This window comes from Schizosaccharomyces cryophilus (genome assembly GCF_000004155.1).
Source record: "Schizosaccharomyces cryophilus OY26 unplaced genomic scaffold supercont4.2, whole genome shotgun sequence".
Taxonomy (NCBI): Eukaryota; Fungi; Ascomycota; class Schizosaccharomycetes; order Schizosaccharomycetales; family Schizosaccharomycetaceae; genus Schizosaccharomyces; species Schizosaccharomyces cryophilus.
In genome coordinates, this window is record NW_013185625.1 from 261,542 (window position 1) to 287,346 (window position 25,805).

Sequence of the window (25,805 nt, forward strand, 5' to 3'; positions counted from 1 at the left end):
AAAGTGTCTTCATAAATGAATAAAGATATAGCTTATTCTTGTGGAATTTTCCTTCGCATCGTGATCATCTTATAACTCTTCATAATGCTGGAATATATCGCTTGTCGAGGAAAGGTTTCCAGTAACAGAGCTTTTAACAGTCTTTAGCAAGGTATTTGATCCGCATGCAGCCAAGCAGGATGTTTGATTTTTGACTTCTTCTGCGAATCTCTTAATGTACAAATTGAAGTCTGGTCTTTCATCAATAATTTCGAGTCTGGAATGACCAAATTGTTTTGAGGATAGTGTTGAAAGTTCACGATGAGGAATGCTAGATGTCAAATGACAAATTATCTCCAATTTAATATGGATTTGATGCAAAGAGTATTCAAGTATCCTATACAAGAGTTCTAATAACTTCACAGAACGGCAACTCCAAACAAATTTAATTGATATGGCTCTCGATTTTCGAGTTAGTAAATCTCGTAAGATTGGCATAGAATATGATACACCAACACCTCCTGATATTAGCAAAACGTAAGAGTAGATTGTACAAGGATTACTTATTGGTCCGTAAGGTCCATCGACTAAAGCCGTTAAACTCATATGGGAATTATTTGATGGTAAGTGAATTAAGCAATCAATATTTCGTTGCCTCTCTGGCTCTATAATTGTTGAGTAATTCCGGAACTTGCTAACCTGTAGAGCCACATAATCCTGGTTAGATTCAAGATTAGCACAGTTGGCCGATTGAAGGTAATCAGCTAAACGTTTTGTGAAACCTGAACGAACGACGACAATAAGCTCAATGCAATCATCCGTAGGGACATTGACCATTGTGAAAGGATGTACTTGCCAATAGCTTAAGAAAGGTATATTGATATAAATATGATTTCCGGCGGCCCAAGGCAAAGAAAATAAAGAATGCTTTGGTTTCTGTGCTTTCATGTAAATTAAATCGTCGTCTATAATAAAAGACTCAAATTGACACCGATTTAAGATGCTACGAAAGATTCGACAGCATCGGTCAAAGAGATACATAAACATACAGAGTCTCATATATTTGATTGACGCTGGGTGATGCCGCCAAATCAATATTATGAAGCCAGCACTGCAAAAATGGTGAATCGCAAAGAAAAATTCATAATATCGCTTTCTATAATAAGGAAGACTGCTAACAAAGATGACAATAATCAAACAGCCAATCGCATATCCGTACAAAGTAATTCTGTCTGTAAGTAATGGCTTGAAGTTTCGAGCTGACCATACAACAAACAAAATCCCATGAATTATGCCAATAAATAGTGCGATAACTGACAATTGTCTATGTAAGTAATTCATCTTTTCATGAGACGAAAAAAGCATCAAAGAAAAAGGGTTGTTTTTTAAGCTGAAAAAGAATGATATGAAAAACAATCCCGACGCAAGAAACCCCAATCTAGCGGCTATGCCGATTAAATTCCAGTCTTTTGGGCTTATCTCATTTCTGGTTTGTAACCCAACAAAAGGAATGGAAACTAAAATAACAAAGATATACATAAGAACATTTAATAAACTTTTATGGGTAAGTAGGTAGCCATAAACATTTCGTATGGAGAGATATATTTTCTCGCGAACACCTTCAGTAATTTGACAATCTAAGGTTTTTTGAAAACTATTAGACTTTCGATAAGCTCTCACATATTCAATAGAGAAAAATAATACAAAAATAAAATAGAGTGAAATAATTAAAATGATTGCTCCAACAGTCCATCTGTCATGAATTGAAATAGTCATAATATCTTTATAGAACCCAATGTACAAGGTAAGTTGTTTTTAGTACTGTTTCTATAAATTTAATTGCAATACCTGACGCTTTAGTTCGTTCGCATTTAAAGAAGAAACACTTGGGTTTCGTTTTTTTATGAAAATGCAGCTTATATTGTTTATATACTCACAGTCAACGGTGTTAATCCGATCAGATAATTCCGATCAGATAAGCCATCAGATAACGTAATGTTACTTAATCTGATTTGATGTGGTTACTTGAAGAATCTCATGAAAAACAACTCTTCTCGTCATTTGACATTGGAACCTGTTTGCAAAAATAAATAAATAGGAAAATTTCCGTATTATAGTACATTAAGCCTTTTTCAAAAAGCTCAAATTCTTCCGGCTTTCATGACAGTTTAGAAGTTTACTTATATCAAAAAAAATTAGTCACTTTATTATTTGGTTATTAGATTAAGCTTTGTGTATAAGTTATATAAAAACCAACAGATTTCCCCATTTGCCATAAAGTTTATTAAACCAACAGTTGCTCGATCTTATGATCCCTTCTTCTCTCGTCAGGTTCTTCAGAATCTTCAACTGCATTTTGTTGATTACCAAGGAAATAATTAGTTTGAAAAAATGCTGCTATGAAAGATATAAAGGATATTCCTAAGGCCGGTGCATATAAATAGAACATAGACTTGGAATAAGCATTAATGGCACCTTGACGAATATCGCTATTCATTGGATATTCTCGTATAAGGTCTGTATTGCTGTAGAAAGATGTGATATTAGCTTGAGTAACGTTAGAGGGCATGTATTCACGTAAATACTTTGGTACTTTGCTGGAATATATAGGGGCAGCGATTGCAGATCCAATCGCGCCACCAATTTGTGTCCATAAATTAAGCGTTGAAATGACTGTAGCTAGGTCTTGATGAGGGACACTAGCTTGGGAAGCAACACTGGTTCCAACGACACTGAATGAACCGCCCAAACCTATTAAAGCTTCCGAAAATGCCAAGCTTACAGTATTCGTTGTTGCACGTCCAGGTCTTACCAAAATTGCATAGCCAACGATCTTAATTGCTAAACCAATAATTTGTAGGAATTTATAACGATGCGTTGATCTATGAATGACACCAGCAAGTAAACCGAAAAGGCATAATGCAACCGTCATTATATTGGAAAAGTAAGACAAGTCTCTGTATGACCAATCTTTGATAATCCAAATGTAAGTGTTTTGGTACAAGGATTGAATGTAACCACCAAAATAATAAAAGAAATCGATTACAACTGCCATCATAAATGTTTTATTGAAAAGAATACGACGAGGGCATAAGGGATAAGGGGCCAAGAACAGCTCATATAGACCGAAAATAATTAAGATAATTCCACCAACGATTATCATTGCAATCATACTTGGATTTCTCCATCCATTCTTTGCATAGCTAACTAATGAAAATGGTAGGAGCAATAAAGAAAAACCAAAACCAAGAAGGATTAAACCAAAAACATCGACTTCAAGAAGCGCCTGATAAACATTTCGGAGTTTAGAAGACTTTGTAATATTCTCGGTAGGGCACTCTTCTTTTTTTGACTTGAATTCCGCAACAGCAGAACGTTCGAGATACGACAGGATAACAATTGCTGGAACAAGAACAACCGGCATGATGATAGCAAACATTCCGTAACCCCATCTCCAATTATGATCCAAAATTCCTTGAACAATAAGTCCGGAAAACCATACAGTAAAGATGAAGGGAGTAGAAAGGATTGAAGTTGCAAATCCTCTCCATTTTAGAGGTGTTAAGTCGCCAACGATGACACTGTTTAAAAAGTCCAATCCTGAACCACCAATTGCAACGAACACAGTACCAATAACGTAAGCTGAGATAGTTTTACTGGAAGCAATTACAGTGAAGCCTATCGCATATAGCATCAAAACGAACGCATATGTCAGGGGTCGAGATGTAACATCTGAAATTTTGCCCAAAATTGGCTTGCATACTGCAGAAATAACGGATGTTGCAATCTCGAGAGTAGACACTAGAGACTGACGATTAAAAGAGGAAGTCGCATAAACTTGATAACTGCTGGTTGTCGAAGACTGAATAGCATAAGCCCAAGCACATACCAAGATTGAAAATCCAAAAGTATAAGCCAATAATTTCCCTTTTTTGCTGCGATTTATGTATTTTCTGGTTTCTTCAATCTTGATGACACCGCGCTTTTGAAAGTAAGTTTCCTTGTCATCTTTATACCCTTGAGCAAGAAGGGTTACGGAATTAAGCGGAAACTTTTCAGTCTCTATCTCTTTACCTTTTCTTAGAGGATCTTCCGTTTCACTGCTTTGTTTCATCCTTGTGTGAACTCTGAGCGTATATATTTATATTTTCTAAGCAAAACAAAACAGCGACAACTTTGTATATATAGTTATCAGATGTGGTTTTATCAGATACAAGTAATCAGATGTTTGGCCATTATTTATCTGATTATCAAGTTTCGGAAAAATCATGAAACAGTAAAAAGTTTTCATTTCGCAATTGAGGGGCCTTTGAAACTTATGATTGGAATGTAAAAGGAAAATACAAAAGTCCAAATTTGCATCGTTCCATTCTGACTATTTAAGATAGTTCCTTAAAGGTCACTATCGGCCTGCGTGCTTAATTTTTACATATCTTAATCGTAAACAAAAGCTTGTCTGGTTTAAAGCATAGTAGTTTACGGTCTATTTATCATAACTAGAAAACATTCTTTTGACTTTCTCAACTTTACAGGGTACTTGGTTTCGTTTTCTATGAAGGAACTAAAAGTATCTTAGAAAGGGGATTCTACCTTAAATGAAGGGCTGTTTTATTATGACGGATTTTCTATTTGTAAATTACCTAGTATGGCTTATCATATGACGGTACAATTTCAAACTCACGTTAGCGAAATTAATATTCCAATTTGTATGCTAGACGTGTCTTGTTTCTATATATGACGACCTTGGAACAGGTTTATCGAAATTTAGTCTTTTGTTTGTTTGATAAAGCAAAATAAGATTTTCACTAACCATCAGAATCAAGACTTAAGGTAGTGAGTCGGAAAGGTATGATTAGGGACGGAATTTTATCAGATAAAAATAAAATCTCGTTTTGTTTCAGAAATCAAAAAAAAAAGTTAGTTCATGAGCAAAAGGGGGTAAACACAAGTTTAAATACAAGAACTGAATTCCTTTATATTCAGACGTCCGATTAGCAGCCAAGTAAAACTAGAAGAAACGCTATAGGACTTTGTAGTTATTCTCTTTCAAAATTCTAACGGTAAATTTGTCAATTTTATTATAGAGCATCTACATAATCTTTCAAGGGTCAGAAGAAATGAAGGATGTTTCCGTTAGCAAAAATTTCAACAACAAACAAGATGAAATGAAAGTGATTCTATCGTCTGCAAGATCGTTAGAAATGTAAACAAAACCAACAAGATTCACACAATCGGGAATTTTCTCTATAGGAACCGTTTTATTGATTTAAAACCATCGCATTTCAGAAAAATGGTAAACCTTTCAGAAACTAAGAATACTTTTGTAATACGTCTAGTATGGATATTGCAAACACCCTCGTTTTGGTAAGAACTTCAAATTTTCTATATAAAAACTATGAATCGTCAATCGTTCATATACCATCGACATAGCTAATGGCGATATTGGACATCCAAAGGTGTAAAGTTCAAAATTTCGTCCAATTCCTTCAAGATTTCAGGAGTCAACTTATCGACAAATTCCAAGGCCTTGACATTCTCAATAATTTGCTCTGGCTTGCTAGCACCCAAGATAGTAGTAGACACATGAGGATTTTTCAAAGTCCATGCAAGGGCAAATTGAGCAGGAGTCGCACCAATTCTCTCTGCAATTTTACTAACTTGGCGAACTTGTTGAATTTGCGTCTTTCCTTCCTGTGAATCCACGTGCGCTGCGAACTGTTTACCAGTTGTATTAAGACGAGAATTTTCGGGAATTCCATCGTTGTACTTACCAGTCAGGATGCCAAATTTCAATGGACTCCAAACAGTAGAACCGTAGCCATAGATCTGTTGAAGAGGAAGTAGATCCTTTTCAAGATGATCCCGAGTCACATAGTTGTATTGAGGTTGATCAGCAATGGGGGCAATCAAGCTGTACTTGGTAGCAATGTGGTGAGCATGCTCGATTTCAAAAGCGCTCCATTCAGAGGTACCCCAGTAGAAAGTTTTACCCTCATGGATGAGATGTGTAAAAGCTCGGACAATCTCTTCCATGGGTACGGAAGGATCATAACGATGAGCCATTACCACATCCACATAGTCCGTATCGAGTCTCTTCAATGAACCATAAACACCTTCGATGATATGTTTTCTAGAAAGACCGGTGGTATTGGGGAGTTTTGGACCAGCTCCGAAGTATACTTTTGTAATCAGTACGTATTCAGAACGATTCCATCCTAGCTCTTGAATGGCTTTTCCCATAACAATTTCCGAGTTTCCCTGACTATAAACCTCTGCAGTATCAAAGGTATTAATACCCAAATCCCATGCTTGCTTGAGACACTTTTTTGTATGTTCAATATCATATCCAGTATTACCATAAGTCAACCAACCTCCTAAAGAAAAAGCAGAAACTCGCAATCCAGAAGGACCAAGGAAGCGAAACTGCATGTTTTTGGGATCAAAATGAACTGTTTTATAGTTGGAAGCCATAGTAAGGGTGATGACAATTTGTTGTTGGTGGTGGATTAGTAGCAAAGAACTACATATGTATATAAAACAATGGTATCTACTGCGAGCTAGCTTATCTTTCAAACTGGACAAAGGAATGGTCATGTGATTAGATATGTCGTTATGCTTAGTAAGCAAAACGGCACAGATTATACAGCCCTTTGACGCAATATCAGCAAAGAAGTTCGTCGGTTTTCTGCATAGTTTAAGTTTATAGCTAGCATAGCGAGTATGGAATCTCTGTACTTTTAATTATTGGCATTCATAAATAAAATCTTTTTATAAAAGGAACATGTAGTTAGTGTTGTACTCGCAAGTATCCCCGTAGGAAAAGAGAAGAAAGAACTGTAGAAATATTATCAACTATGCCATTTTTACGTCGACTTTCTATTGCTTTTCATTTAGGAATAGGTAGATGTATAGTGCTGTACGTGGTTGTTTTTTCATTTTCAAATTTTGCTCTTTGCTGCAATTCATTTCTAGCTGATGAGCATATAGAAACTCGCAATGGGCATATATGAAAGGTTAACCAAAATGATGAATATGGTATCGTCTACGCAACAAAGGTCCTGAAAGCCAAAAGCTACCTATGAACATGACTACTGATGAGCATATGTTTTATATATCAAACAAGCTTTTTTAGGATAATCCATTTAAAGAGAAATCGTTTTAAACTATATTAAAAATGTTATACATGTCTCAAAACAAACGTAACAAAGCAAAAGAATGAGTGTAGTAAGAGTCTAAATAGCTCACTTCGAAGGGTTCATTTTATCACTTTTCAGTATATCCAGTGCAGTATGTGATTTCAAGAGCATCCTTTCTTCCATGAAGTTCGACAGGTACGGTCTTCGAGTCATACAAGATATCCCATCTTCCAATATAGTCATATCCATTTACATTGCGAACTCTGGCATTGTGCTCATGCTTGTAGTCTGAACTGCCTTGTACATACTCGACATACTCTGGAGCCCCAGGGATGTAGATGTTGTCTGCTACCAAAATAGTTCCTGGTGCGACTAAATTCAAGGATTCCATCACTCGCAAGTCAGGAACATATAGATCTTTCCAGTGGTCAATAAAAACAAAATCAAATGCATGGGAACCAGAGACATCTTTACGAAGTTTTTGTTGCAAAGCAACCAAAGATTCCGTCGCAGAGCCTACAAGGACCGTCACTTTATGAGAAAGTCCCGCTAAATCAATCACCTTGAAAGCCATTTCGGCGAAAGTAGGGTTCACTTCAAGGCTATAGTAATGAGCAGCAGGATCTTGTAAAAGCTCTTTACCGAATAAAATAGCAGAGTAGCCAAGATAGCCCCCTAATTCAACCGTAACTTTCGGCTTTTTTTCTTGGATTTTATTCACAATAATCTGACCCTTTACTTGGCCAATATCCATGTAATGGGTCTTTGTACTTTCCTGAAAATCATCAATGGCATTTAAAACCAAGTCAGGTTTTCCACGAATTGCATCCAATTTCTCAGGAGGCAAAGAGAATAGATGGTTAATAAGAGCTTTTTCTTTTCCGTATTCACCAGTCATTTTGTTACAGAAAAATCAGATAAAAAAAGTAAAAAGAGTCCCAATTGTATGAAGACCGAAGTCGTGAATGGAGCCCTTTTTATACCTTTTTTATTGCAATCGGTGGAAACTTAAATGACGTTGATCGTTTGAGACTTTGTGGTGAAATAAGATGATACCAGAACGTGGATTCGGAATGTTCGAGGGATCTTTGAACCTTTGTTTCATTGAAGATAACTCATTCGATAACGCAAGGTTATTCCCGAATTTCCCATGAAGAGAGAAACTTGCAAATTTAAGCGGAAGCGTTAGCCAATGGCTATTGATCTGATAAACATTTCGTAGTCATCAGATAAGATGATTTTTAGCTCTAATCAGATCAGATTTAACCTAAGCCCCACATTTCGCATAAATGCCCCCAAAACATCATGCCAAAACACCAGGAGTTTTAAGTCGCAGGCTTGGATTGCTTATATATATATATAATTTTTTTATTTACTAATTTCTTTCTTGCGTTTTAATCACCTCTTTGAAATAAAAAATAAGGACATGTTTGTTTGACCTGGAGAAACATTGGCTTATCATACGCAACAGCTACGATAAACGAAATGAGGAGGATATGGAATAAATAGAAATGGATTGAAAGAAAAGAAAATGAAGGCTTGAGTTTTCAATAGCGAAGGGGTCGCATTCCTGATTTGGTTTCAATTTTGCTTCATGAAAACACTGCCTAGTAAGTATAATACAATGAAAGAAAAAAATCCATACGATGGAGGATGCTATACATGACCGAGAAAAGTATTTGACAGGTAAGTATTCTCCCTATCCCTTTGATTATGCTCGGTCGATGGCTTTCAAGGTACAACTAAGGTGGTGAAAAAACGGCGAGTGGTTTTTGTACGTTGAACGATTAAAATCCTTACCTAGAGCCTTTGCAGCCATCCGAGTTTCCAATGACTGATTGAAAGTTTCAGGACATAGCTCCTTCTTAGAAAGGGATTCTGCTCTCGGAATTCCTTAATGGGAATAAGCACACTGGGAATCCATGTTCCATTGGGTCTATCTCTTTTCATTTTTGCTTAGTATGGTGATATGACACGGGAAAATTATGTTGACCAGTAAAAAAGATTCGGGCAAAAGGAATGAAAAGTTTAGAGGAAGCAAGGCTGAAGAACTACATAGTTTTGGCCATGGTCTTCTCGCTGCAATCAGTCTCATCAATCATGAAGAACGATGTTGAGTTCATGTTCAAACTCTACAAGCGTTTGCTCTTTTTATATTCTCTTTATGAGCTACTTAAGACCCTTGGAGCTTTCGGCTCATAACAGATAGTTTTGGTTCATTTTCCATGGAAAAACCTGAAATGAATGAAATCATTAGAATCCTAAGAGCTTGACGTTGGCTACTCTTCATCTATTTTTTATTTGAAAACGTCGAGTTAAATTTTTTTTTTTTTTTTTTTTTTTTTTTTTTTTTTTTTTTTCAGTAAGAACATTCATACTCAAAGACAGAGATTGTCTTTCTAATGAATTGTAAATGAACATACCATCTTCGTTGATTTAGAATACAGGATGCGCTTAGAATATCTAAGCTACGACCTAGAACTCTTCCATTCAGCATCAACACAAAGTTTCGAGTATAAAGGTCGGAAATAGCTTAAGTTTTCAATAAAAGTTATTTTTTATTTAACTCAGAAATGAAACTTCTATAAAAACACTGGCGAGGAAGGTTAGACAAACAATAGAAGTTTATGAAAAGGAATATCCACATTCTCTTAAATGAGTGAAACTGCCGTCCGGATGAACTCGATAAGAAATATCTAGTAAAAGTTCTAGAGCATGAGCGAATTCTCTTGTACGCCCTTGGGGATATAGAGGTCCTTGTCGCCAACTTTGCAACTTTATCTATCCAATATGATTCTAACTTGATGGAATATACTCTCTAAACAACCGGTCTAGTCTATGAATGGAAGGTATCATAAAATTGCTTGACCTTGTTTCACAAACGTTCGAAACCGGCTTCTTGTCGTCATTTTTGATGGATTTCTTAAAAGAGATTCTCTGAAACTCATTATTAGCTTCACGAAATTATCTGTCTTAATTGTCCAACATGAAATGCAATGTCAAGGCACTTCATATATAACACACCTTTTATATAAAGCATGGAACTATCCAAAAAAACGATAAGGCTGTGAAGCACCGGAAGTATAGGTAATTCAAAAAAAAAAGTAGTAGGGGACATAAACGCTCGATATCAGTGAAGAGATAAGTTGTACCAAGCTCATCGTACTTGCAGATTAAAGTACTTTCAGCAACCATAAGTGCAACCGCATAAGCCAATTTGAGACAAACAATGAGATCAATATTTAAGGATCAACCCGAAAGAACTTGACAGAGCAAGGATATTTCTCAAAGACTATCGACGAACCCTTTTGGATAGTAGCATATTATATCATTTCTTCCACTCGTCTTTAACGTTATAAGAGATTGAAAGAATATCGAGAAATTAAAATAACTATTTTTTTTCCTTTCCCAGGTTAATGAATTATTGATTTTCACAAGAGCTATAAGAATGTGCAATAAAGTCCTTGGGTGGGAGTGAATATTAACATCAAGAACACAGCAATGATACGCATAGCTATGTGCTGGATAGTGGGTGGCTTCTGATTTTGGCAACAGATCTCTCGCACAATAAATGTAATCTGCTAGCACATTCATTGGTTACTTTTCTCAAGTTCCTGTTCTATTCCAGATTCATTCGGCAGCACAAGTCTACCATATTTCCAGTAGTCGAACGATCTGAATTTTAGATACTTCGTGATTTCTTCACTCCTCCGCTTCTCAATTCGAAACGATGAATTGCTTGCGAGATTCCTGATAAAGGATAGAAACACTTTTCAACGACTACATGGATAATCCCTACCATATAGTACTTGATATTAGTACTGACTTCTTTGGAAGCGTAAAGGCAAACATACAATGGAGGCTAAAACTGATAAAGTCGGCTTCTATACGTAGAATTCCATAGCTAATTTATCGAGAAATAAAAGTTACCAATTTAAAAAAAGCCATCTCTTCTTCTAAAAAGAATATTGAAGAGATCTCATACATATGTTGTCTAGATAATATAAGGACCAATTGTAGCATCTTCAAGTGAATTGCAACTTCATAAGCCTTCCTATTAAAAATTCATTTCAGTATTATGAAGCTCACTGGTGATGAATATTCCATACAAAACGTCAACATTGGAAGCTGGTTTTGATTTAGAGAAGTCAAAATAGAAACTTTATCAATACATTAGACTAAGAAAATCCAGCTTTGAACCTTTCAAAGTGATTATCAGCGGATATTTATAAGCTCTTTGTATGAGAGGTGTTTGGACGGTTAACTGTCAGTTTCTTGAGGAAGAATAGATTCGTAAAGTAGACATAAATTGATACCAAACAAGGGGTTCAATGAAAATTATTAAACTTTGTAAATTTTATAACTCAAATTTTTACTTAAACAGACATCGTCACAAGCTTGCAAACTGCCTTTCTTGTACGGCCCTTTTGTAATAAAGATTATATAAATATTTAATAGTACACTAGCATTCCTATATTATGCAGGAAAATAAGTAAACCCAACTTTTTTGATTGAACAACGAAAATTTAATAGTTACACATTCATAGAGAATGGCATTATCATAAATCCTTAACAGGCTGAGGACTCAATAAATAAAACGAAATGGATAAATATACAACAAAGCCAAAAATCATGAGATCAGATGAAAGAGAGAAAAGGCAAGGCAAGCACCTAAGGACCAGTACGAATGGCACTGGGTTGAGGAACAGCAGGGGAGCAGAGCGGCAAAACATTGGATATAGTAGATTTTTGGATCATCTTAGATTTAGCGACTTCGACAACATAGCGAAATACTGAAGGAGCATGAGGCTGTTTTTCGAGAATAGCTTCAGGATGCCATTGGATGCCAAGGACATTACCGTCAACTGATTCAAGGCCTTCACAAAGACCGTCTTCCGCAAATACAGTTGGTTTGAGACCCATTCCAACCGTATGAATACCTTGATCATGAATGCTGTTTACGAAAACTGGCTTAGGTCCTAAAATAGAAAGGAGGTGACCGGAGTGGGCAACAACCTTATGGGCCAAATAATCCTTGCCTTTCTCAGGGCGATGAACATCATTGTAGCCCGCATGTGAGACTTGCTGATGCAACGAGCCACCAAAGTAGACATTAAGTAGCTGGCATCCACGGCAAATGCCCAAGATAGGAAGATGACGTTTCATGGCAAAGTCAACAATGGCCCATTCGAGGTCATCTCTGACCAGATCCATACTAATTGGCACATTAGGCTTATACTCTTCGCCATACCGACTAGGATGAACAGACTCTCCTCCCGCTAGGATGACTCCGTCCACCTGGGTGGGGATTTTGCTTTTGGGCAAGCCGGGATAGATGACGATGGGAGTACCACCCGCTTTGACGATTGCTTCAACGTACAATGGAAGATGATTGGCATATCCAACACTAAGAATAATTGTAGGCCTAATCATGAATTTAAAACCAAAGTTTTAAAGGAAAAGACAGACACGAAAGAAAGAAAGAAAGAAAGAGACAAGCAGTGTCTAAGCCAAAGTAGAGATTCTTTTTTAAGTATTATAAATAGATAAATAATTAAAATACAGTAGCGATAGATCCCACTAGATATCTATTTATTAATGTGAAACACGATTACGCTTTCACTCCCTTTGACAGGTTTTAACGAGAATATAACAGTCCCCTTACACTGATTATCTCTATACGTTTTCACTGGAATAAGTTCAGTGGTACACGTCTATATATACTTCTTTCTAAAAATTCCGTCTCGGCACTGACACCATTTTTTGCTTTGTTTGCTACCCGAGCACGTTTTGTTACTTTTGCGTTACCAATAGAGATGGATGCGTGATAGACGATTAATTTTCGCCTAAAATGAGAACATCCACCTGCCTAATCACGAATAAATGCCGTTCGTTTTGTTTACCACGTGCTTCTGCGTTCAGAAAAATGCAAAAAATGCCAATAATTAACACATTCTACGTAATCGCTCGTCAGGCTAATTCGCATCCTCAGTACTCTCTTCCTTACTTTAAATTCAAACTTATTGTTTATTTTTTGGGATTATGACTGTTTACTATGGCAGTTTGCGCCTTGTTGAAAAGTTGCGTAACATCTGCAGAATAATGGTACATTTTTATTTTCTATACATCCTTCATACGCAACAACAAACTGCACACAAGCGCCTAAAACGAAAATAGGAAAATTTAGACAAAAGAGTAAATGGAAATTAACACAGTATAAGGTAAGCTTCGTTATTTTATGATCTTTAATTACTTGAAGTGCCTTTGTTTGGCAATGATTCCTTGAATACCCCACCTAAGACTCATCCCACCCTACATAGATTGCTTCCTAACAGTGACATTGTGTCATCGAACTTTTGTCTGTAAATAAATAAACAAAAGGAAATAAAAAGAAGTTTGAAATTCCATGTCCTTTCCTTTTAAAATAGCTTAGACTTGTATTTCCTTCTTTTCACTATCTTTTTATATGGTTTCCGTTATGTTTCGTTTGATCATGAAAATTTTTGGTTGACTGAGGATTCCTAAAAAGAAAATCAACGAAACCAAACGGAATCATTGGATAAGAGACATATTCGTATTTGACTCTAAAATCCAAAGCACAACTTACTTTTGCTTACTTTCAAAAAGTTAGAAAGTTTGGGGATAGGAATATTGTCAAAAGATGAATACAAACGTTACCATTTAAAAAAAGCCAAGAAAACGTTTCCTAATATCGAAGTTTCATTTTTCTATAAAACAAAAAAACAAAATTCTCTTTGTTTCTAATTATCGACAGCTACTACCGATGATGAAGAGGATTCAGTAGAGCTCTTCATATGTGCTAAACCCCTTGCTAGCAACTCTTCAGTAATTTTTTTCGCCATTAAGGCCGCCTCTGGTAATATTATATTTGGATAGCGAAGACTAACCCAAAGGTATACCACAATCTTTTTATGAAGTCTTTCTAGGTCAATTAATGCTTCATTAGTACGTGGAATCCCCCGATCAATTATATCCAGTGGCAGATAAGGATGATCGTATATCTGCATGCGCTTACCACTTGCAATGTGTTTTCCGATCTCGTAAGCAAATTCAGTAACCTGTGGCATTTGTTTTGCAATTGGTATTCCTAACAAAGAAATTTTATCTTCTATCGTTAATTCTTTCACAGTATCAAGCAAATCTAAAGTGAAAAAATTCACATTAAAATTGGATGCGGAAAAGGGACCTTGTACTTTAAAAAGTTTCGCATAGCGTTCCAAAATCATGCGTACGGGAACCTCATTCGGGAAGAGAGAGCAGAACTTTTCAAAAACAAAATCCGGCGGTTTTATGCTAGCTCGAGTTAAATTTTTTATAGGAAACTTCATTGCGCGCTTTAAAGCTTCATAATCTTCGTCATATAGAGTTGTGACAACACCCGGCGATTGTTCCGAATCCGTATTTGCCTGGTGTCTGCCGGCTCTTCCAGCTATCTGTTTCACTTGAGGAATAGGAATGTCAATCATCTCTGTGCCACTAAACTTCTTAAGTTTATGAAAAATGATCCGTTTGACCGTTAGGTTTAATCCCATTCCAATGGCATCTGATGCCAACAATATTTTTTCTTCATGATCCTCAGAATTGAACAAACTGGCTTGTTGATTGCGCACCTCAGGAGGTAAGGAGCCGTATATCACAGCAGCTCTTCTCCCCATTTTTTCCTCAACCTTTTCTTTTAAAGCAAAAATATCTTTACGTGAGAAAGCTACCAAACAGTCACCCTCTTGTAACTTCAGTTTGCCACGCAAACTAGCTTTGGCAACTTTGAGACGATTAAGACGATTATAGCGATAGACCGTAAAATCATCCCTGGTCAACTTTGCGATAGATTTAACCAAATTCACAGCACTTTCCTCTCCACAAAGATGGATTTCTTTAGCCTGGAGCCCCAGTAAACAATTCGTCCAGGCGAAACCTCTGTCGGGATCAGCAATCATCTGGATTTCATCAATAACTGCAACTTCAAAGGAATCGTAAATGCTACACATCTCAACAGTACATGATACAACATGTGGAACTATATGTGGTTCTCTGATTTCCTCACCGGTAAGCAAGTTGCACCTGATGCCATCCGCATTTAATCGATTATAAACTTCATGAGCCAAGAGGCGCAATGGACCTGCATAAACACCTCTTTTAGACTGTTTCAAGCGCTGCAAAGCATGATAGGTTTTTCCACTATTCGTGGGACCGACGTGCATAATGATGTGTCGCTTCTGGCTTCGTGCAGCAGGATATAGCTCCCCAGGGTTAGTAAATTTAGTAAGCTGTCTCTGTAGATCAACATTGGTGTTTGCTAATATATCTTTGTATCTTGCGTATTTGAAAAACTCAGCTGCAATGATTTCTTGAAGATGAGATACATAAAAAGTGAAATTTTTTCGATGCACAGGTTTCTCCAAGTATTCAGGATTACTGTAGTAAATCTCCGACGAGAATCCACTTCCAGACTTGATTAACGATCTTAGCACCTTCTTTTTTAATTCAAAGTAAGGAATCTCTTGATTTACTTTTGCATTTCGGCAACGTTCTAGAAACGATGGCAGGTATTGTGTCGGATATTCAATCTTTTGCTTTGTAAAATATGTCTCCATTCCTTTCAATGCCACCCTCCATAATATATTGCCTGGCGAGTCATATGCCAAGAAATTTGGTTTGTGTATCTTACCCGGAACAGTGCTGTAGAGCTTTTTAAAAGAAAAACATCGTCCAAATTGAAATTTGCTGATTAAGAAAGGAAATTTCATTTCAATACGGTTGATTTGAGATCCCCAAAAAAGAGTGTCAATTAACACGCGAACTGAGCCAAAAATTGGAGCCTTATCCACACAATATCATAAATTTGAAAATTTCTGAATGAAATTTCGTATTTTTCGCGTTCAATGCCGTTACAATCGCGTTCAACTAAAACACTTTTTGATAAAAACACTTACAGATCTTTTTCTAATTATGTAGCGAGTATTTCATCGGTTCCCTTTTTTTAACTTTGAATATATTTAAGTTTATACCATGAAAAACAAAAAAAATATTAATTCCACGGCAACTGCACCTACAAAGACAGTACAAAACAAAATGTACTGTTTACATGTATTGGACGGTAGCATACCCCAACACAGCTCGGTGGATTTATTATAGCAACACGCTCCTGGTCGTTATACCAGAATCCTGTATGGAAGCAGCGACACACTTTTGTTATTAACCAAGCATAGCTTACTTGTACTTTTCCAAATTTTTTTAAAGTTATCTTAAATAGAAGCTATTCAAGATGGTGCTGGAGGCTACTATGTTATTGTATGCAAAAATCAAGGAATTTTTGACTCTAACAATTATAGAATTGATAACTCTGAATGGATGATTAATGGAGACTATATACCCAATAGATTTGAAGCTCAAAAAGACAGTGTGCATTTGATTTTTAATCAAAAAATCAATGATAATCCAGAAACCATGTGCGGTTTGATGACGATGGGTGACAATAAGTAAGGATTTCATAATTTGGTAAAATCCATGTCTATTAACAGCATTGTGCGTCTTAGTCCTCAGGTGTTGAGTACGTTGACAAGAGATTATGGTAAATTTTTGTCAGCAATGCACGATTTACCTGTTCGTGGAGACTCAAAGTTCGGAGACGCTATTCAAATTGCTCAGCTTGCCCTGAAGCATCGAGAAAACAAGACTCAAAGGCCTAGAATTGTTGCGTTCGTTGGATCTCCTGTCGTTGAAGATGAAAAGAATTTAATACGCTTGGCAAAGAGAATGAAGAAAAATAATATTGCTATTGATATTGTCCACATTGGAGAACTTGAAAGCGAAGGCGCATTGCAGCGTTTTATTGAAGCTGCAAACTCTAACGATAATTGGTATGGTTTACTATGCTATACAAAGAATAGTCCTTCTAACGTATGTTTAGCCATCTTGTAAGTGTACCCCCTAGCTCTCAACTTCTCTCAGACTTGGTAAATCAATCTCCCATTGGACAAGGAGTTGCGGCTTCTCAAGGCCAATTCGAATATGGTGTTGATCCTAACCTTGACCCTGAGTTGGCCTTGGCTTTGGAGCTTTCTATGGCCGAAGAACGGGCTCGTCAAGAAGTTGCTGCTCAAAAACCAGCTGAACCATCCGAGCCAGCCGAAGAACAAGGCGATAAAAAAATGCAAGAGTAATCTTTCTTTATTTCCATGTCTTTAGTTGAATGCTTATTATTACTTATGACATATCCGAAAATACAAACTGATTGGTACGGCGAAATCAATTTTGTTTATACGTGAAAATAATTTTCATGTACAAATTAGAAAATGTGTTAGAACTTGATGTTCTTGAATGAATACTTGTTTATGAAATTTGATACTTACTACTACTACTTTTCTAATATTCTCCTTGAAAATCACGTACCATTGATCCTAAAATTTCAAAAGGTATTATGTATATCTAAATGATTACCACATTCCATGAATGTAATTAAACCCAAAAACCTCGCATGATATAGATTATTCATGTGTGTTGTACAAAAGGTCTAAACAACCAGCATCAGACTTGTAAACCTCTAAAAAATCCAAATTCCTTTCTACTTTATGGTAAAAAAGGAAAGACCGTTCCGAGTGCTTTCGACGGAGTTAATAAGTTTTACATTTTCTTCATCTGTCCAATGTACTGACAGCTCGTCCCATTTTTTTGTTTGATACTCTTTTCGGAAGTTTTGGCGAATCCCGTTCAATCTAGACATCTCTATAGGATTTCCTGTTCCAGTATAAATCATGAAAAGCGTACCAGTTGGAAGAGAATCGTACAAAAGTCGAATTCTTCTATTCAAGTGAACAAATGCTTGAGAAAGATTTACTTCATCGTTATCTTGCTCTCCAGCACTTGTATCAGAATCCGTGCTATCGTTTTGTTTCTGATTTCCTCTATTAACGTTCCATCGAGCCACCTGCTCTACTTCCCGCAATCGGGCCCAAACGAAGTTGTGCATATCAGACAAAGTAACGGCAGCACTGATAATTTCATCATCATTTGAACAAGATACGTTTTTGTGGGCCGCTTTTCCAATGCAGGCTTCCGGATTTCCATAGTCAGCAACTGCGCCAATTAATGGTGTAGGCTGCTGTCGTGAAAGGCGATGAAAAATAGATTCAAAATCTTGATTAAACAAACCAAAGCCAGGACCATTTTTTAATTTTAATTTCAAAAGTTCGATACACGTCGTGGCATCTTCTGCTGAATCGTGACCCAAAGCTCCAACCTTCTGGATTTCTTTATGCAGCCACTTCGAAGCCAACCATTTTAGCGACGGCTTTGAAGGAGGACCACGTGTGTGATTATAGATGTTAGCTGTATCTATAATATGAGGATGAACAAAACGAAGGCAACCGAGATCCGAGTTAAGGCTATGTCCCAGTAAAACCACATTATTGTCAATTGTTTTCTGTAAATAAGTATGCACATCTTCCAGCCTAGTTGTGACTGGAGCCAGTTTTTCCTCAGTTATACCAGAAAATTGGGTCACATAATCGGTAATTGCGAAATCTGGCTTGACTAGCTCATCATACAAGACTTCGTTTTTCATATCGACAAGGGTCACACGAGCAATTTCGGAACCACTTTCAGTCTTTACCATCTCGCAATCCATAGCGATGATGATTGTATTTTGTGGGCGTTGATGGAAATCGGCGTTGGAAGCAACCCAACCATCAGGAAGCTCGACGGGCTCTGAATCAAGATTGATGGTAGGATGAAGAGGATATTCATCTTCAATAAAAGACTCATAAGACATGAGGTAATCTTCCGGCTTACTGGACTTCGACATGGATTTCATTTCTCGGTCTCTCTTCTTTTTTTGTTCATTGCTTAAAACCGATTGCAAAAAAGCATTTACAGGAGAGAATACTCGATATCGGTCTCCAGGAGATCGAGTCGGCCATGCTTGTTTAAAAATGTCATCAAAGTCTGATAGTTCACTGGGACATGCATCCTTTAAAAGAGAAGGCAGCAAAAACGAACGCTTGTCACCCTTCACTGGTTTGAATCCAAATTGCGAAGGTTCTAAACCAGGTACCAGCAAAACTACTGCACGACGAATATGTTGTTTGTTTCGTACCAAAACCCAAGGTGGTGCTTGTCCATCGGCGAGGCACCAGAATAAAAGCTCTTGCAGATCTGCAATTTTTATAGGCTTTTGCAAGTTGTTTTCTGTAGATTGCAACCTTGGGTAGTTTTCGTCGGTAAGTGGTTGTTTCGACTTCTTCAGCTTTTTCTTCTTCTTTTTCTTCTTTTCGCCTTCATCTTTCTCGTCCGGCGACTCTTTACCAGATTTCGATGAATCGCTTGAAGAAGTGCCAGTCTCTGCTTTTCGCTTCAATTTTTTTTGCTTTTTCTCCATCTGATGTTTTTCATGTTTAGCGTCTATAGTTTCTTCCTTGTTTATCCCAATTTGAACGGCTGCCATGATTTGGATTCCGCTACAAATTAATTTGTCTGCACAGTGTTTAGGCATATTATACATGTACTTGTTATAATAATCCATAAATACACACAGTAATATCCTAATGTTATACAGAAAATTCAAATTCTTCGGCTTTTTAGCTTAAGCTGAAATACAAGGTAAATTTATGTAAGTAAGATGAAAATAGAGAGTTTTCATTCATTATAGATTTGCTAATATTATATGCATAAGCGTTTTTAACAAAAGATTAGATTGAATACTTAAACCAATGTCCCAATAAACAGATTATTAAATGTTTTCCCTTGTTTTTTATCGTTATCATCAATGATATCCATATTCATAACTATTACAAATATGAGTATTCTTTTACAGCGAAGAGCTTTTTTTTGTTTGTAAATTTTGATCCACCCTGTTTATTATATCAATTATAATTTCGGACGCTGGCGATTCGGGGCATTCATCAACAAAGCTTTTCCCGAAGTCGCAAGAACGAGCTATAGAAGGATCCAAAGGAACACGTCCCAAGAACGGAACATTCATTTCTTTTGCTAAGGCTTCACCACCGCCAGTATTAATAGTAAAGATGTTACTCTTATTTCGACAAGAAGGGCACACAAATCCACTCATATTCTCCACAATACCTAAAACAGGAATTGAAGCCTTTCTGCAAAAGTCTATCTCTTTTCGAACATCCTGTAAAGCCACCTCTTGAGGGGTTGTTACGACAATAGCGCCGTCAATGCCTGCATTTTTGAAAAATTGAACCAAAGACAAATGCTCATCACTAGTTCCTGGTGGCGTGTCCACAATTAGAAAATCCAGATTCTCCCAGTTGACATCTTTAATGAACTGCTTAATTAGTCCATTCTTTTTGGGTCCTCTCCAGATAACTGATGAATCATCACTAGGCAATAGAAAACCGATCGACATAACCGCTAAATTAGGACATACATAGATTGGAGACCAACCTTCACTAGATTGATGAGCCTCCTCTTTTTCGACTCCCATGATTCTGGGAATCGATGGACCACAAATATCAACGTCCATTAAACCAATTTGTTTGTCTTCTTCTAAAGATAGTGCCCATGCCAACTGAGAAGAAAACGTAGATTTTCCTACACCGCCTTTTCCAGAAAGCACAAGGATCTTGTGTTTGATTTTACTCAATCGTTCCGTTACCAACGGCAAATCTGGATCTTCTCCACGAGGAGCGGAGGCGCAAATTTGTTGATTTGGGCATCCTGCACAAGCTGATGCTGATCCTGCAGTTTCTGAAGAAGGTCCAGGGCAATGCTCAGGAGCATCAATAGGCTTTGTCTCTTGAATTTGCATTTTCTTTTTATTTTATATTTCAAGATTAAGTCAACCAATAACTAGTATAGAACGAAAACGGGTTCAGACTCCTCCTAAAAGTTATTCGGTACTGCTGCTTAATAAAGAGTAAAAGAATGAAAAAGCGTTTTTAAAATATTTCTTTATGGATGCAGAACTACACTTCTGGCAGGAACTATGCAGCCTTATATATGGATGATGATGCTTTGTAAGCTTAGGTTTTGATTATTCAATAATATATAAGTATAAGCAGGTGGCGACGGATACGGAAGAATAAGGAAGAGCACAAAAAATCTATATCGTAAACAAATATACTGGCACTAATTACTTTTATGGATTAGAGTGAAACCACCAGCTCGACATAGCACATGTAAATAAAGCTAAGTGCCTTGAAAATAGTAAAAACTAAGTAATTTATTAGTGTATATACTACCAATTCAATTATATACGTAACTGAAACACACTTAAAATACAGGTTCCTTTCTTCGAAACTTATCCACTTTTCAGATTCCTAAAAAATATTTTATTCTCTTCCAACGCTTTTATCCTTTTATAAATCTACAAAACGAATTCAAGAAGATGAAATTTCAGAAGCAGGTGCAGTAGGCTCCTCAAAAGTTTCAGGAGGAACAGAGTACAAACGCACAATGGGTCTGTTAGGATCTTTGACAAGGACATACTTGCCATCGGGCATCTTGAGACAGACATCAGCAATAGTACGTACAATACCCCATCCATTACTCAAGCTCATGTTCATTTGGTTGGCCAAATCTGCAGGCTTATAAGCAACAACACCAAGAATACCGTGGTGTTGTGCATCACGGATATTCGAACGGCTAACAAAACCAATCTTCATACTGTCAACACCAGCTAATAGAGCCTCAGTCGTCCAGCGAGCAAGCTTGCAGCTGTTATTCTTCATCTCAGTAGCAAAAACAGCACCACGTTGGCTTTCAAGCTTAGAGCGCCAGTCCACAGAGCCAGCAACATTGGTAAACTTGGGATCATATTCATTCAGAGCCTTGATGGAGACATACTGGACTTCGTTGGAAGGCGTCTTCATGTAACCATCAACTTCAGCACGAACCATCAAATTTACAGGTTTGTCATCGGTATCAAGAGACAAATCAACCTTACGATAAACATAACCATGAGCAGCTAAAGGCTCAGTCTCTTCATTGGGGTTATAGAAGGGATTGGAATTATTTAAGCTGTGCTTTTCTTCCTCAACTTCACGAATGGCTTGGACAGAAAAGTTTTGGTTGATGTAAGTAGCTTCAACAGACAAAGCAGCAGGAGAGTTAACTCCTTCACGGTCATCAGCATCCATAGGAGAGTCATAAGCATTCTCGTTTACGGTAAGGTAATCGAAAGGACCACCTTCACGCTTGTCAAAGAAAAGTTTGCCACTTTGACGGGTAATAACGATATCCCATGGGTGAACGGAACGAGTAGAGCACATCAACAATGACAAGATACTATCGGTGATAAATATATTGGCTTCACTCGAAACAGCAAGCTTTTGGATGACAGGATCTTCAGTAGTGGTAGGATTATAGTGAACGCGATCCAAAGCCTGCAAGGGCTTCTCGGATTTGACGTGCACCTTGTCAAAAGACTTATCATAAGGGTAAACATAACCGTAAGTGTCCACGGTCTCTGGAGAAGAAGCAGCCAAGTTGAGCTTGGACAAATGACTAAACTCAACTTCCTCAAGCAACTCCCATTCATTACCGACAGTAACACTGGCATTACGGACACGTTGATGCTTATCGTAATCTTTCCAACCAAAACGACGACCTCTAGCACCACCACCGCCAGAAGCACGAGTCATGACAGTTTCATTGCCGCGTCCAGCTCCTCCACCGAAACGTCCACCGCGAGCACCAGTACGCTGGTTATTTTGACCACCACGGCCACGTACCTTCAACAAAGTTCCGCCATTACGAGCAGAGGTACGGACACGGTTGACAGAGCCCCGATCAATTACAGAGAAGGACGATTCATCTTCAGAGTGTTGATAAGCAAAAACGGAGGCGGCACCATGACCATAAGTTTGATATTGGTCACGGAAACGATTAGCGAAAGCTCCTTGACGGCCTCTTTGTTCACGACCATCTTTGGGTTGTTCAACCGACCAGTCTGCAATTTTACCTAGACGGTCACCTTTGCTGAAAGGAGCATAAGGGACGTCTTCACTAAACTGCTCAGTTTCATGAGGACCCCATGCTGATTTTACGGGAGGTAAATCAGGCAATTTGAATCCAGTTGCCATTTGGGAGTGGTAAAGTTTTAGTTGGCCGTGGGGTTATAATACAAGTTAACGAACATTAGGCACTTCCATAGAAAATATTATTGTAAAGAATTATTTATTATTATTTAAAAACAGAAGAAGAAAAAACAGAAGAAGAAAAAAAAAAAAAAAAAAAAAAAAAAAATAGCAACGTTGAAAACGAACTTTCTTATTCCTCTTCATCTAGCAACAAGCAGCAAAGCCAAGGTACACCAAAAGCCTTCAAAAACAGCCATCAAATGTATGATTAAAATATTTCTGTAATCAAGAGGAACATCTACAGAATAAATCGTTACAAGTGCCAGAGTAGAGTTGAAATATACTACGTGCTGGTACCTTTCTTACACTTTTTCATGCCTCAAGTTGCAATTAATATTTGCTGATCAATTGACTGATCAAACCAATTCAACTATAACTATTCTACACGTTCACTTAACGACAAAAGCTAGATCGCTGCAACAGGAGAAAACCACAGGCAGAAACAAAAGTATGTCAGTACACTTTGATTCATCAAAAGTATAAAGCTTCATCCCAAGCCTGTTCACGTTCAAGGACTAGGCGACATCTTGGATCGTCGCCATATTTAAACACAATGAAATAAAATAAGCAATTAAGACATTCGAACTAGAAAATCAACATCAATTCAAGGATTATCAATGGTTGACATATATTAATAAAAAACACAAAACATGTGTGTAAATTTCCAGAACCCAAAACTTCCCTACACATTAATATTTCAAAAGAATATTAGTTAGCAAATTGAAGATGATTTTGATAATAATCGATTAGGGATGTAGGGAATAGATTTTAAAAGAATGACTCAAGAAAACAAATGCATATATCATTTAAAAAGAGAGAAAAGAAAAATATTTCGAGAAACCAGATCGACTTCCCTGTATGGATCGATAATACTCAATCTCCTCCTTGCAATTTCTACCATAATTACAGCCAGCCAAATTGACTAAAAAGTCTCTCTGTTTGTGATTATAGAAGAACTGCGGATTGCTACTATCGCTTTCACAAGCGCCTCTAGTATAGGCGTTCAAAGTTCTTAAAGGAACAAACGCCATTCCATTACGTAACCAAGCGTTATGTTCATAAAAGTATTCAAGGACATTCTGTTCGTCATGAGGCCATTCAGTGTGCTTCTGTCCGTAGACGGCAGGATCCCAGAGAAAATCCAAAAGTCGCTTGGACCATTCACTCCTGCGGATGATAAAAGAACCAAGACTAAAGCCATTGCAGTCCTGACCCAAGATAAAGTTTATATCTTCTGAATAATCCACAAAAGGAATTTGCTTGTAATTGCGGGGATTGAATTCCAAGGGATCAGTGATGTTGCGAACAGCAATCTTAGGAAGACGATTTATGATGTGTTTTTCAATAGAATATTGAGGCTCCATAATGTAGGTAGTTAAGTCCAACCACCAGAACCATTCAGCATTAGGGAAATTTTTCATTGCTTCGAGTATATAGTCTGCTTTTTCCCAGGATTCTCGCCATTCATGAGCATAGCGGCGTTTCATTCCTTCACTTTTGAAAACTAAATCATATCCATGACGCTTTGCATATTCTTGTTTGTTTTTCTGGGAGATATTTTCTAAAATCCATTGGTCGGAACTTTTAACATCCAATACACCACCGCCGTCATTACTAGCAACGATCATCACCACTTTACTGTGGTGAGACTGAGAACTCGTATGGTGCTTCAAGAAAAACCCAAAGCATAGCAAAAGAACCACGAAAAACACAACTTTTTGCAGAAAGGATCTTTTCGCGTATATCCTTGGACCCGAATCCAGCAAATCTGAAGCACCTGGCTTGGGATAAGGAAATGATTTGAACTTGGCCAAAGCTTCCGACTTTTTCTTTGGATTCCACATTTCCCTGAATATTTCAACGGTTTTTGTAACTTACAACTTTCCGGAAGGAATTCGGGCAAATCTCAATGGAATACCGCAAACGTTTTAGGATTCCTTGAACAGTGTGGAGCTTTGTGGAATTTGACAGAGGTGAAGTGCACGTAGTAGAGAGAGAGGATAGGTAGGTTTAAGTGGTGTTCCACCATTACAAAAATGATTTAAGGAAATTTTGTTAACAACTATAAATGATAATTTTAACTTTAGTTTTTATTTCTGTTTGCTTTTTTTTTTGGCATTTTAGTATATGCTACTTAATCTTGTTCCCAAGAGAGAAGAATTTGAGTTTGTATAAGTACAGAGCTTAAACAATTCTCAACCTTTTGGTACATTAACTACTCCTTTATTTATTTCCTACCTGCTTTTCTATGCGTTCAAATGGATTGGTACAAGCTATCAATGCATGACCTTCTACGCTTCAAAAACATAGTGTTGAAAACCGATTCTATTTCGTTTTTGGACTTGTTACATATAAGAAGAATAAAACTAAAATAACATAAATAGAAAGAGAATAAACATATAAGATTTGCATTTTCCCTATACTACGATACAGCCTTGGTATCATTTACCGAGTACACAGAAATCTGTTATTCCTTTTTCATAGAACACTGAGCTGTGTAAAATTGGGTTAACGAGAACATTGAGCTTTTTTATTTTAAATAATGATATCTTATGACCGCCTTATT

General features: G+C 37.1%; 11 protein-coding genes across 11 annotated transcripts; 1 reads left to right on the forward strand and 10 right to left on the reverse strand.

Moving 5' to 3' along the window:
* Window positions 1–10: 10 nt before the first annotated feature.
* On the reverse strand, window positions 11–1,755 carry SPOG_01650 (ferric-chelate reductase; the record flags this gene model as incomplete). The annotated part of the gene is made up of 1 exon (XM_013166755.1): window positions 11–1,755. One exon carries the CDS (start codon window positions 1,753–1,755, stop codon window positions 70–72), a length of 1,686 nt encoding a protein of 561 aa, XP_013022209.1. The 3' UTR covers window positions 11–69.
* Window positions 1,756–2,177: 422 nt separating this feature from the next.
* SPOG_01651 (siderophore-iron transporter Str3) lies at window positions 2,178–4,295 on the reverse strand. The gene has a single exon (XM_013166756.1). The coding sequence runs from the start codon at window positions 4,091–4,093 to the stop codon at window positions 2,264–2,266; it is 1,830 nt and encodes a 609-aa protein (XP_013022210.1). The 5' UTR covers window positions 4,094–4,295; the 3' UTR covers window positions 2,178–2,263.
* A 1,058-nt stretch (window positions 4,296–5,353) lies between these two features.
* On the reverse strand, window positions 5,354–6,569 carry SPOG_01652 (potassium channel subunit). The gene has a single exon (XM_013166757.1). The coding sequence runs from the start codon at window positions 6,448–6,450 to the stop codon at window positions 5,410–5,412; it is 1,041 nt and encodes a 346-aa protein (XP_013022211.1). The 5' UTR covers window positions 6,451–6,569; the 3' UTR covers window positions 5,354–5,409.
* Window positions 6,570–6,878: 309 nt separating this feature from the next.
* On the reverse strand, window positions 6,879–9,475 carry SPOG_01653 (COMT 2 protein). Its single transcript, XM_013166758.1, has one exon. It carries the CDS (start codon window positions 8,011–8,013, stop codon window positions 7,243–7,245), a length of 771 nt encoding a protein of 256 aa, XP_013022212.1. The 5' UTR covers window positions 8,014–9,475; the 3' UTR covers window positions 6,879–7,242.
* Window positions 9,476–11,786: 2,311 nt separating this feature from the next.
* SPOG_01654 (peptidase family C26 protein) lies at window positions 11,787–12,548 on the reverse strand (the record flags this gene model as incomplete). The annotated part of the gene is made up of 1 exon (XM_013166759.1): window positions 11,787–12,548. One exon carries the CDS (start codon window positions 12,546–12,548, stop codon window positions 11,787–11,789), a length of 762 nt encoding a protein of 253 aa, XP_013022213.1.
* A 777-nt stretch (window positions 12,549–13,325) lies between these two features.
* Window positions 13,326–16,192, reverse strand: SPOG_01655 (ATP-dependent RNA helicase Rpm2). Its single transcript, XM_013166760.1, has one exon. It carries the CDS (start codon window positions 15,881–15,883, stop codon window positions 13,877–13,879), a length of 2,007 nt encoding a protein of 668 aa, XP_013022214.1. The 5' UTR covers window positions 15,884–16,192; the 3' UTR covers window positions 13,326–13,876.
* Window positions 16,193–16,323: 131 nt separating this feature from the next.
* Window positions 16,324–17,576, forward strand: SPOG_01656 (19S proteasome regulatory subunit Rpn10). Its single transcript, XM_013166761.1, has 4 exons — window positions 16,324–16,427; window positions 16,469–16,615; window positions 16,673–16,996; window positions 17,047–17,576. The coding sequence occupies exons 1-4, from the start codon at window positions 16,402–16,404 to the stop codon at window positions 17,297–17,299; spliced, it is 750 nt and encodes a 249-aa protein (XP_013022215.1). The 5' UTR covers window positions 16,324–16,401; the 3' UTR covers window positions 17,300–17,576.
* Window positions 17,466–19,777, reverse strand: SPOG_01657 (ribonuclease H70; the record flags this gene model as incomplete). Its single annotated transcript, XM_013166762.1, has 2 exons — window positions 17,466–19,675; window positions 19,731–19,777. The coding sequence occupies 2 exons, from the start codon at window positions 19,775–19,777 to the stop codon at window positions 17,701–17,703; spliced, it is 2,022 nt and encodes a 673-aa protein (XP_013022216.1). The 3' UTR covers window positions 17,466–17,700.
* A 3-nt stretch (window positions 19,778–19,780) lies between these two features.
* Window positions 19,781–21,111, reverse strand: SPOG_01658 (iron-sulfur cluster assembly ATPase Nbp35). The gene has a single exon (XM_013166763.1). The coding sequence runs from the start codon at window positions 20,905–20,907 to the stop codon at window positions 19,942–19,944; it is 966 nt and encodes a 321-aa protein (XP_013022217.1). The 5' UTR covers window positions 20,908–21,111; the 3' UTR covers window positions 19,781–19,941.
* A 254-nt stretch (window positions 21,112–21,365) lies between these two features.
* Window positions 21,366–23,203, reverse strand: SPOG_01659 (translation initiation factor eIF3d Moe1). The gene has a single exon (XM_013166764.1). It carries the CDS (start codon window positions 23,180–23,182, stop codon window positions 21,479–21,481), a length of 1,704 nt encoding a protein of 567 aa, XP_013022218.1. The 5' UTR covers window positions 23,183–23,203; the 3' UTR covers window positions 21,366–21,478.
* A 144-nt stretch (window positions 23,204–23,347) lies between these two features.
* SPOG_01660 (alpha-1,2-galactosyltransferase) lies at window positions 23,348–25,236 on the reverse strand. Its single transcript, XM_013166765.1, has one exon. It carries the CDS (start codon window positions 25,081–25,083, stop codon window positions 24,046–24,048), a length of 1,038 nt encoding a protein of 345 aa, XP_013022219.1. The 5' UTR covers window positions 25,084–25,236; the 3' UTR covers window positions 23,348–24,045.
* Window positions 25,237–25,805: the final 569 nt, after the last annotated feature.

Bases quoted from the DNA above. Each gene is read 5' to 3' on its own strand.
- SPOG_01651 (XM_013166756.1), bottom strand. From the start codon at position 4,093: ATGAAACAAAGCAGTGAAACGGAAGATCCTCTAAGAAAAGGTAAAGAG.
- SPOG_01652 (XM_013166757.1), bottom strand. From the start codon at position 6,450: ATGGCTTCCAACTATAAAACAGTTCATTTTGATCCCAAAAACATGCAG.
- SPOG_01653 (XM_013166758.1), bottom strand. From the start codon at position 8,013: ATGACTGGTGAATACGGAAAAGAAAAAGCTCTTATTAACCATCTATTC.
- SPOG_01655 (XM_013166760.1), bottom strand. From the start codon at position 15,883: ATGAAATTTCCTTTCTTAATCAGCAAATTTCAATTTGGACGATGTTTT.
- SPOG_01656 (XM_013166761.1), top strand. From the start codon at position 16,402: ATGGTGCTGGAGGCTACTATGTTATT. The intron at 16,428-16,468 runs GTATGCAAAAAT...TAACAATTATAG, and splicing joins CTGGAGGCTACTATGTTATT to AATTGATAACTCTGAATGGA. The intron at 16,997-17,046 runs GTATGGTTTACT...ACGTATGTTTAG, and splicing joins GCAAACTCTAACGATAATTG to CCATCTTGTAAGTGTACCCC.
- SPOG_01658 (XM_013166763.1), bottom strand. From the start codon at position 20,907: ATGCAAATTCAAGAGACAAAGCCTATTGATGCTCCTGAGCATTGCCCT.
- SPOG_01659 (XM_013166764.1), bottom strand. From the start codon at position 23,182: ATGGCAACTGGATTCAAATTGCCTGATTTACCTCCCGTAAAATCAGCA.
- SPOG_01660 (XM_013166765.1), bottom strand. From the start codon at position 25,083: ATGTGGAATCCAAAGAAAAAGTCGGAAGCTTTGGCCAAGTTCAAATCA.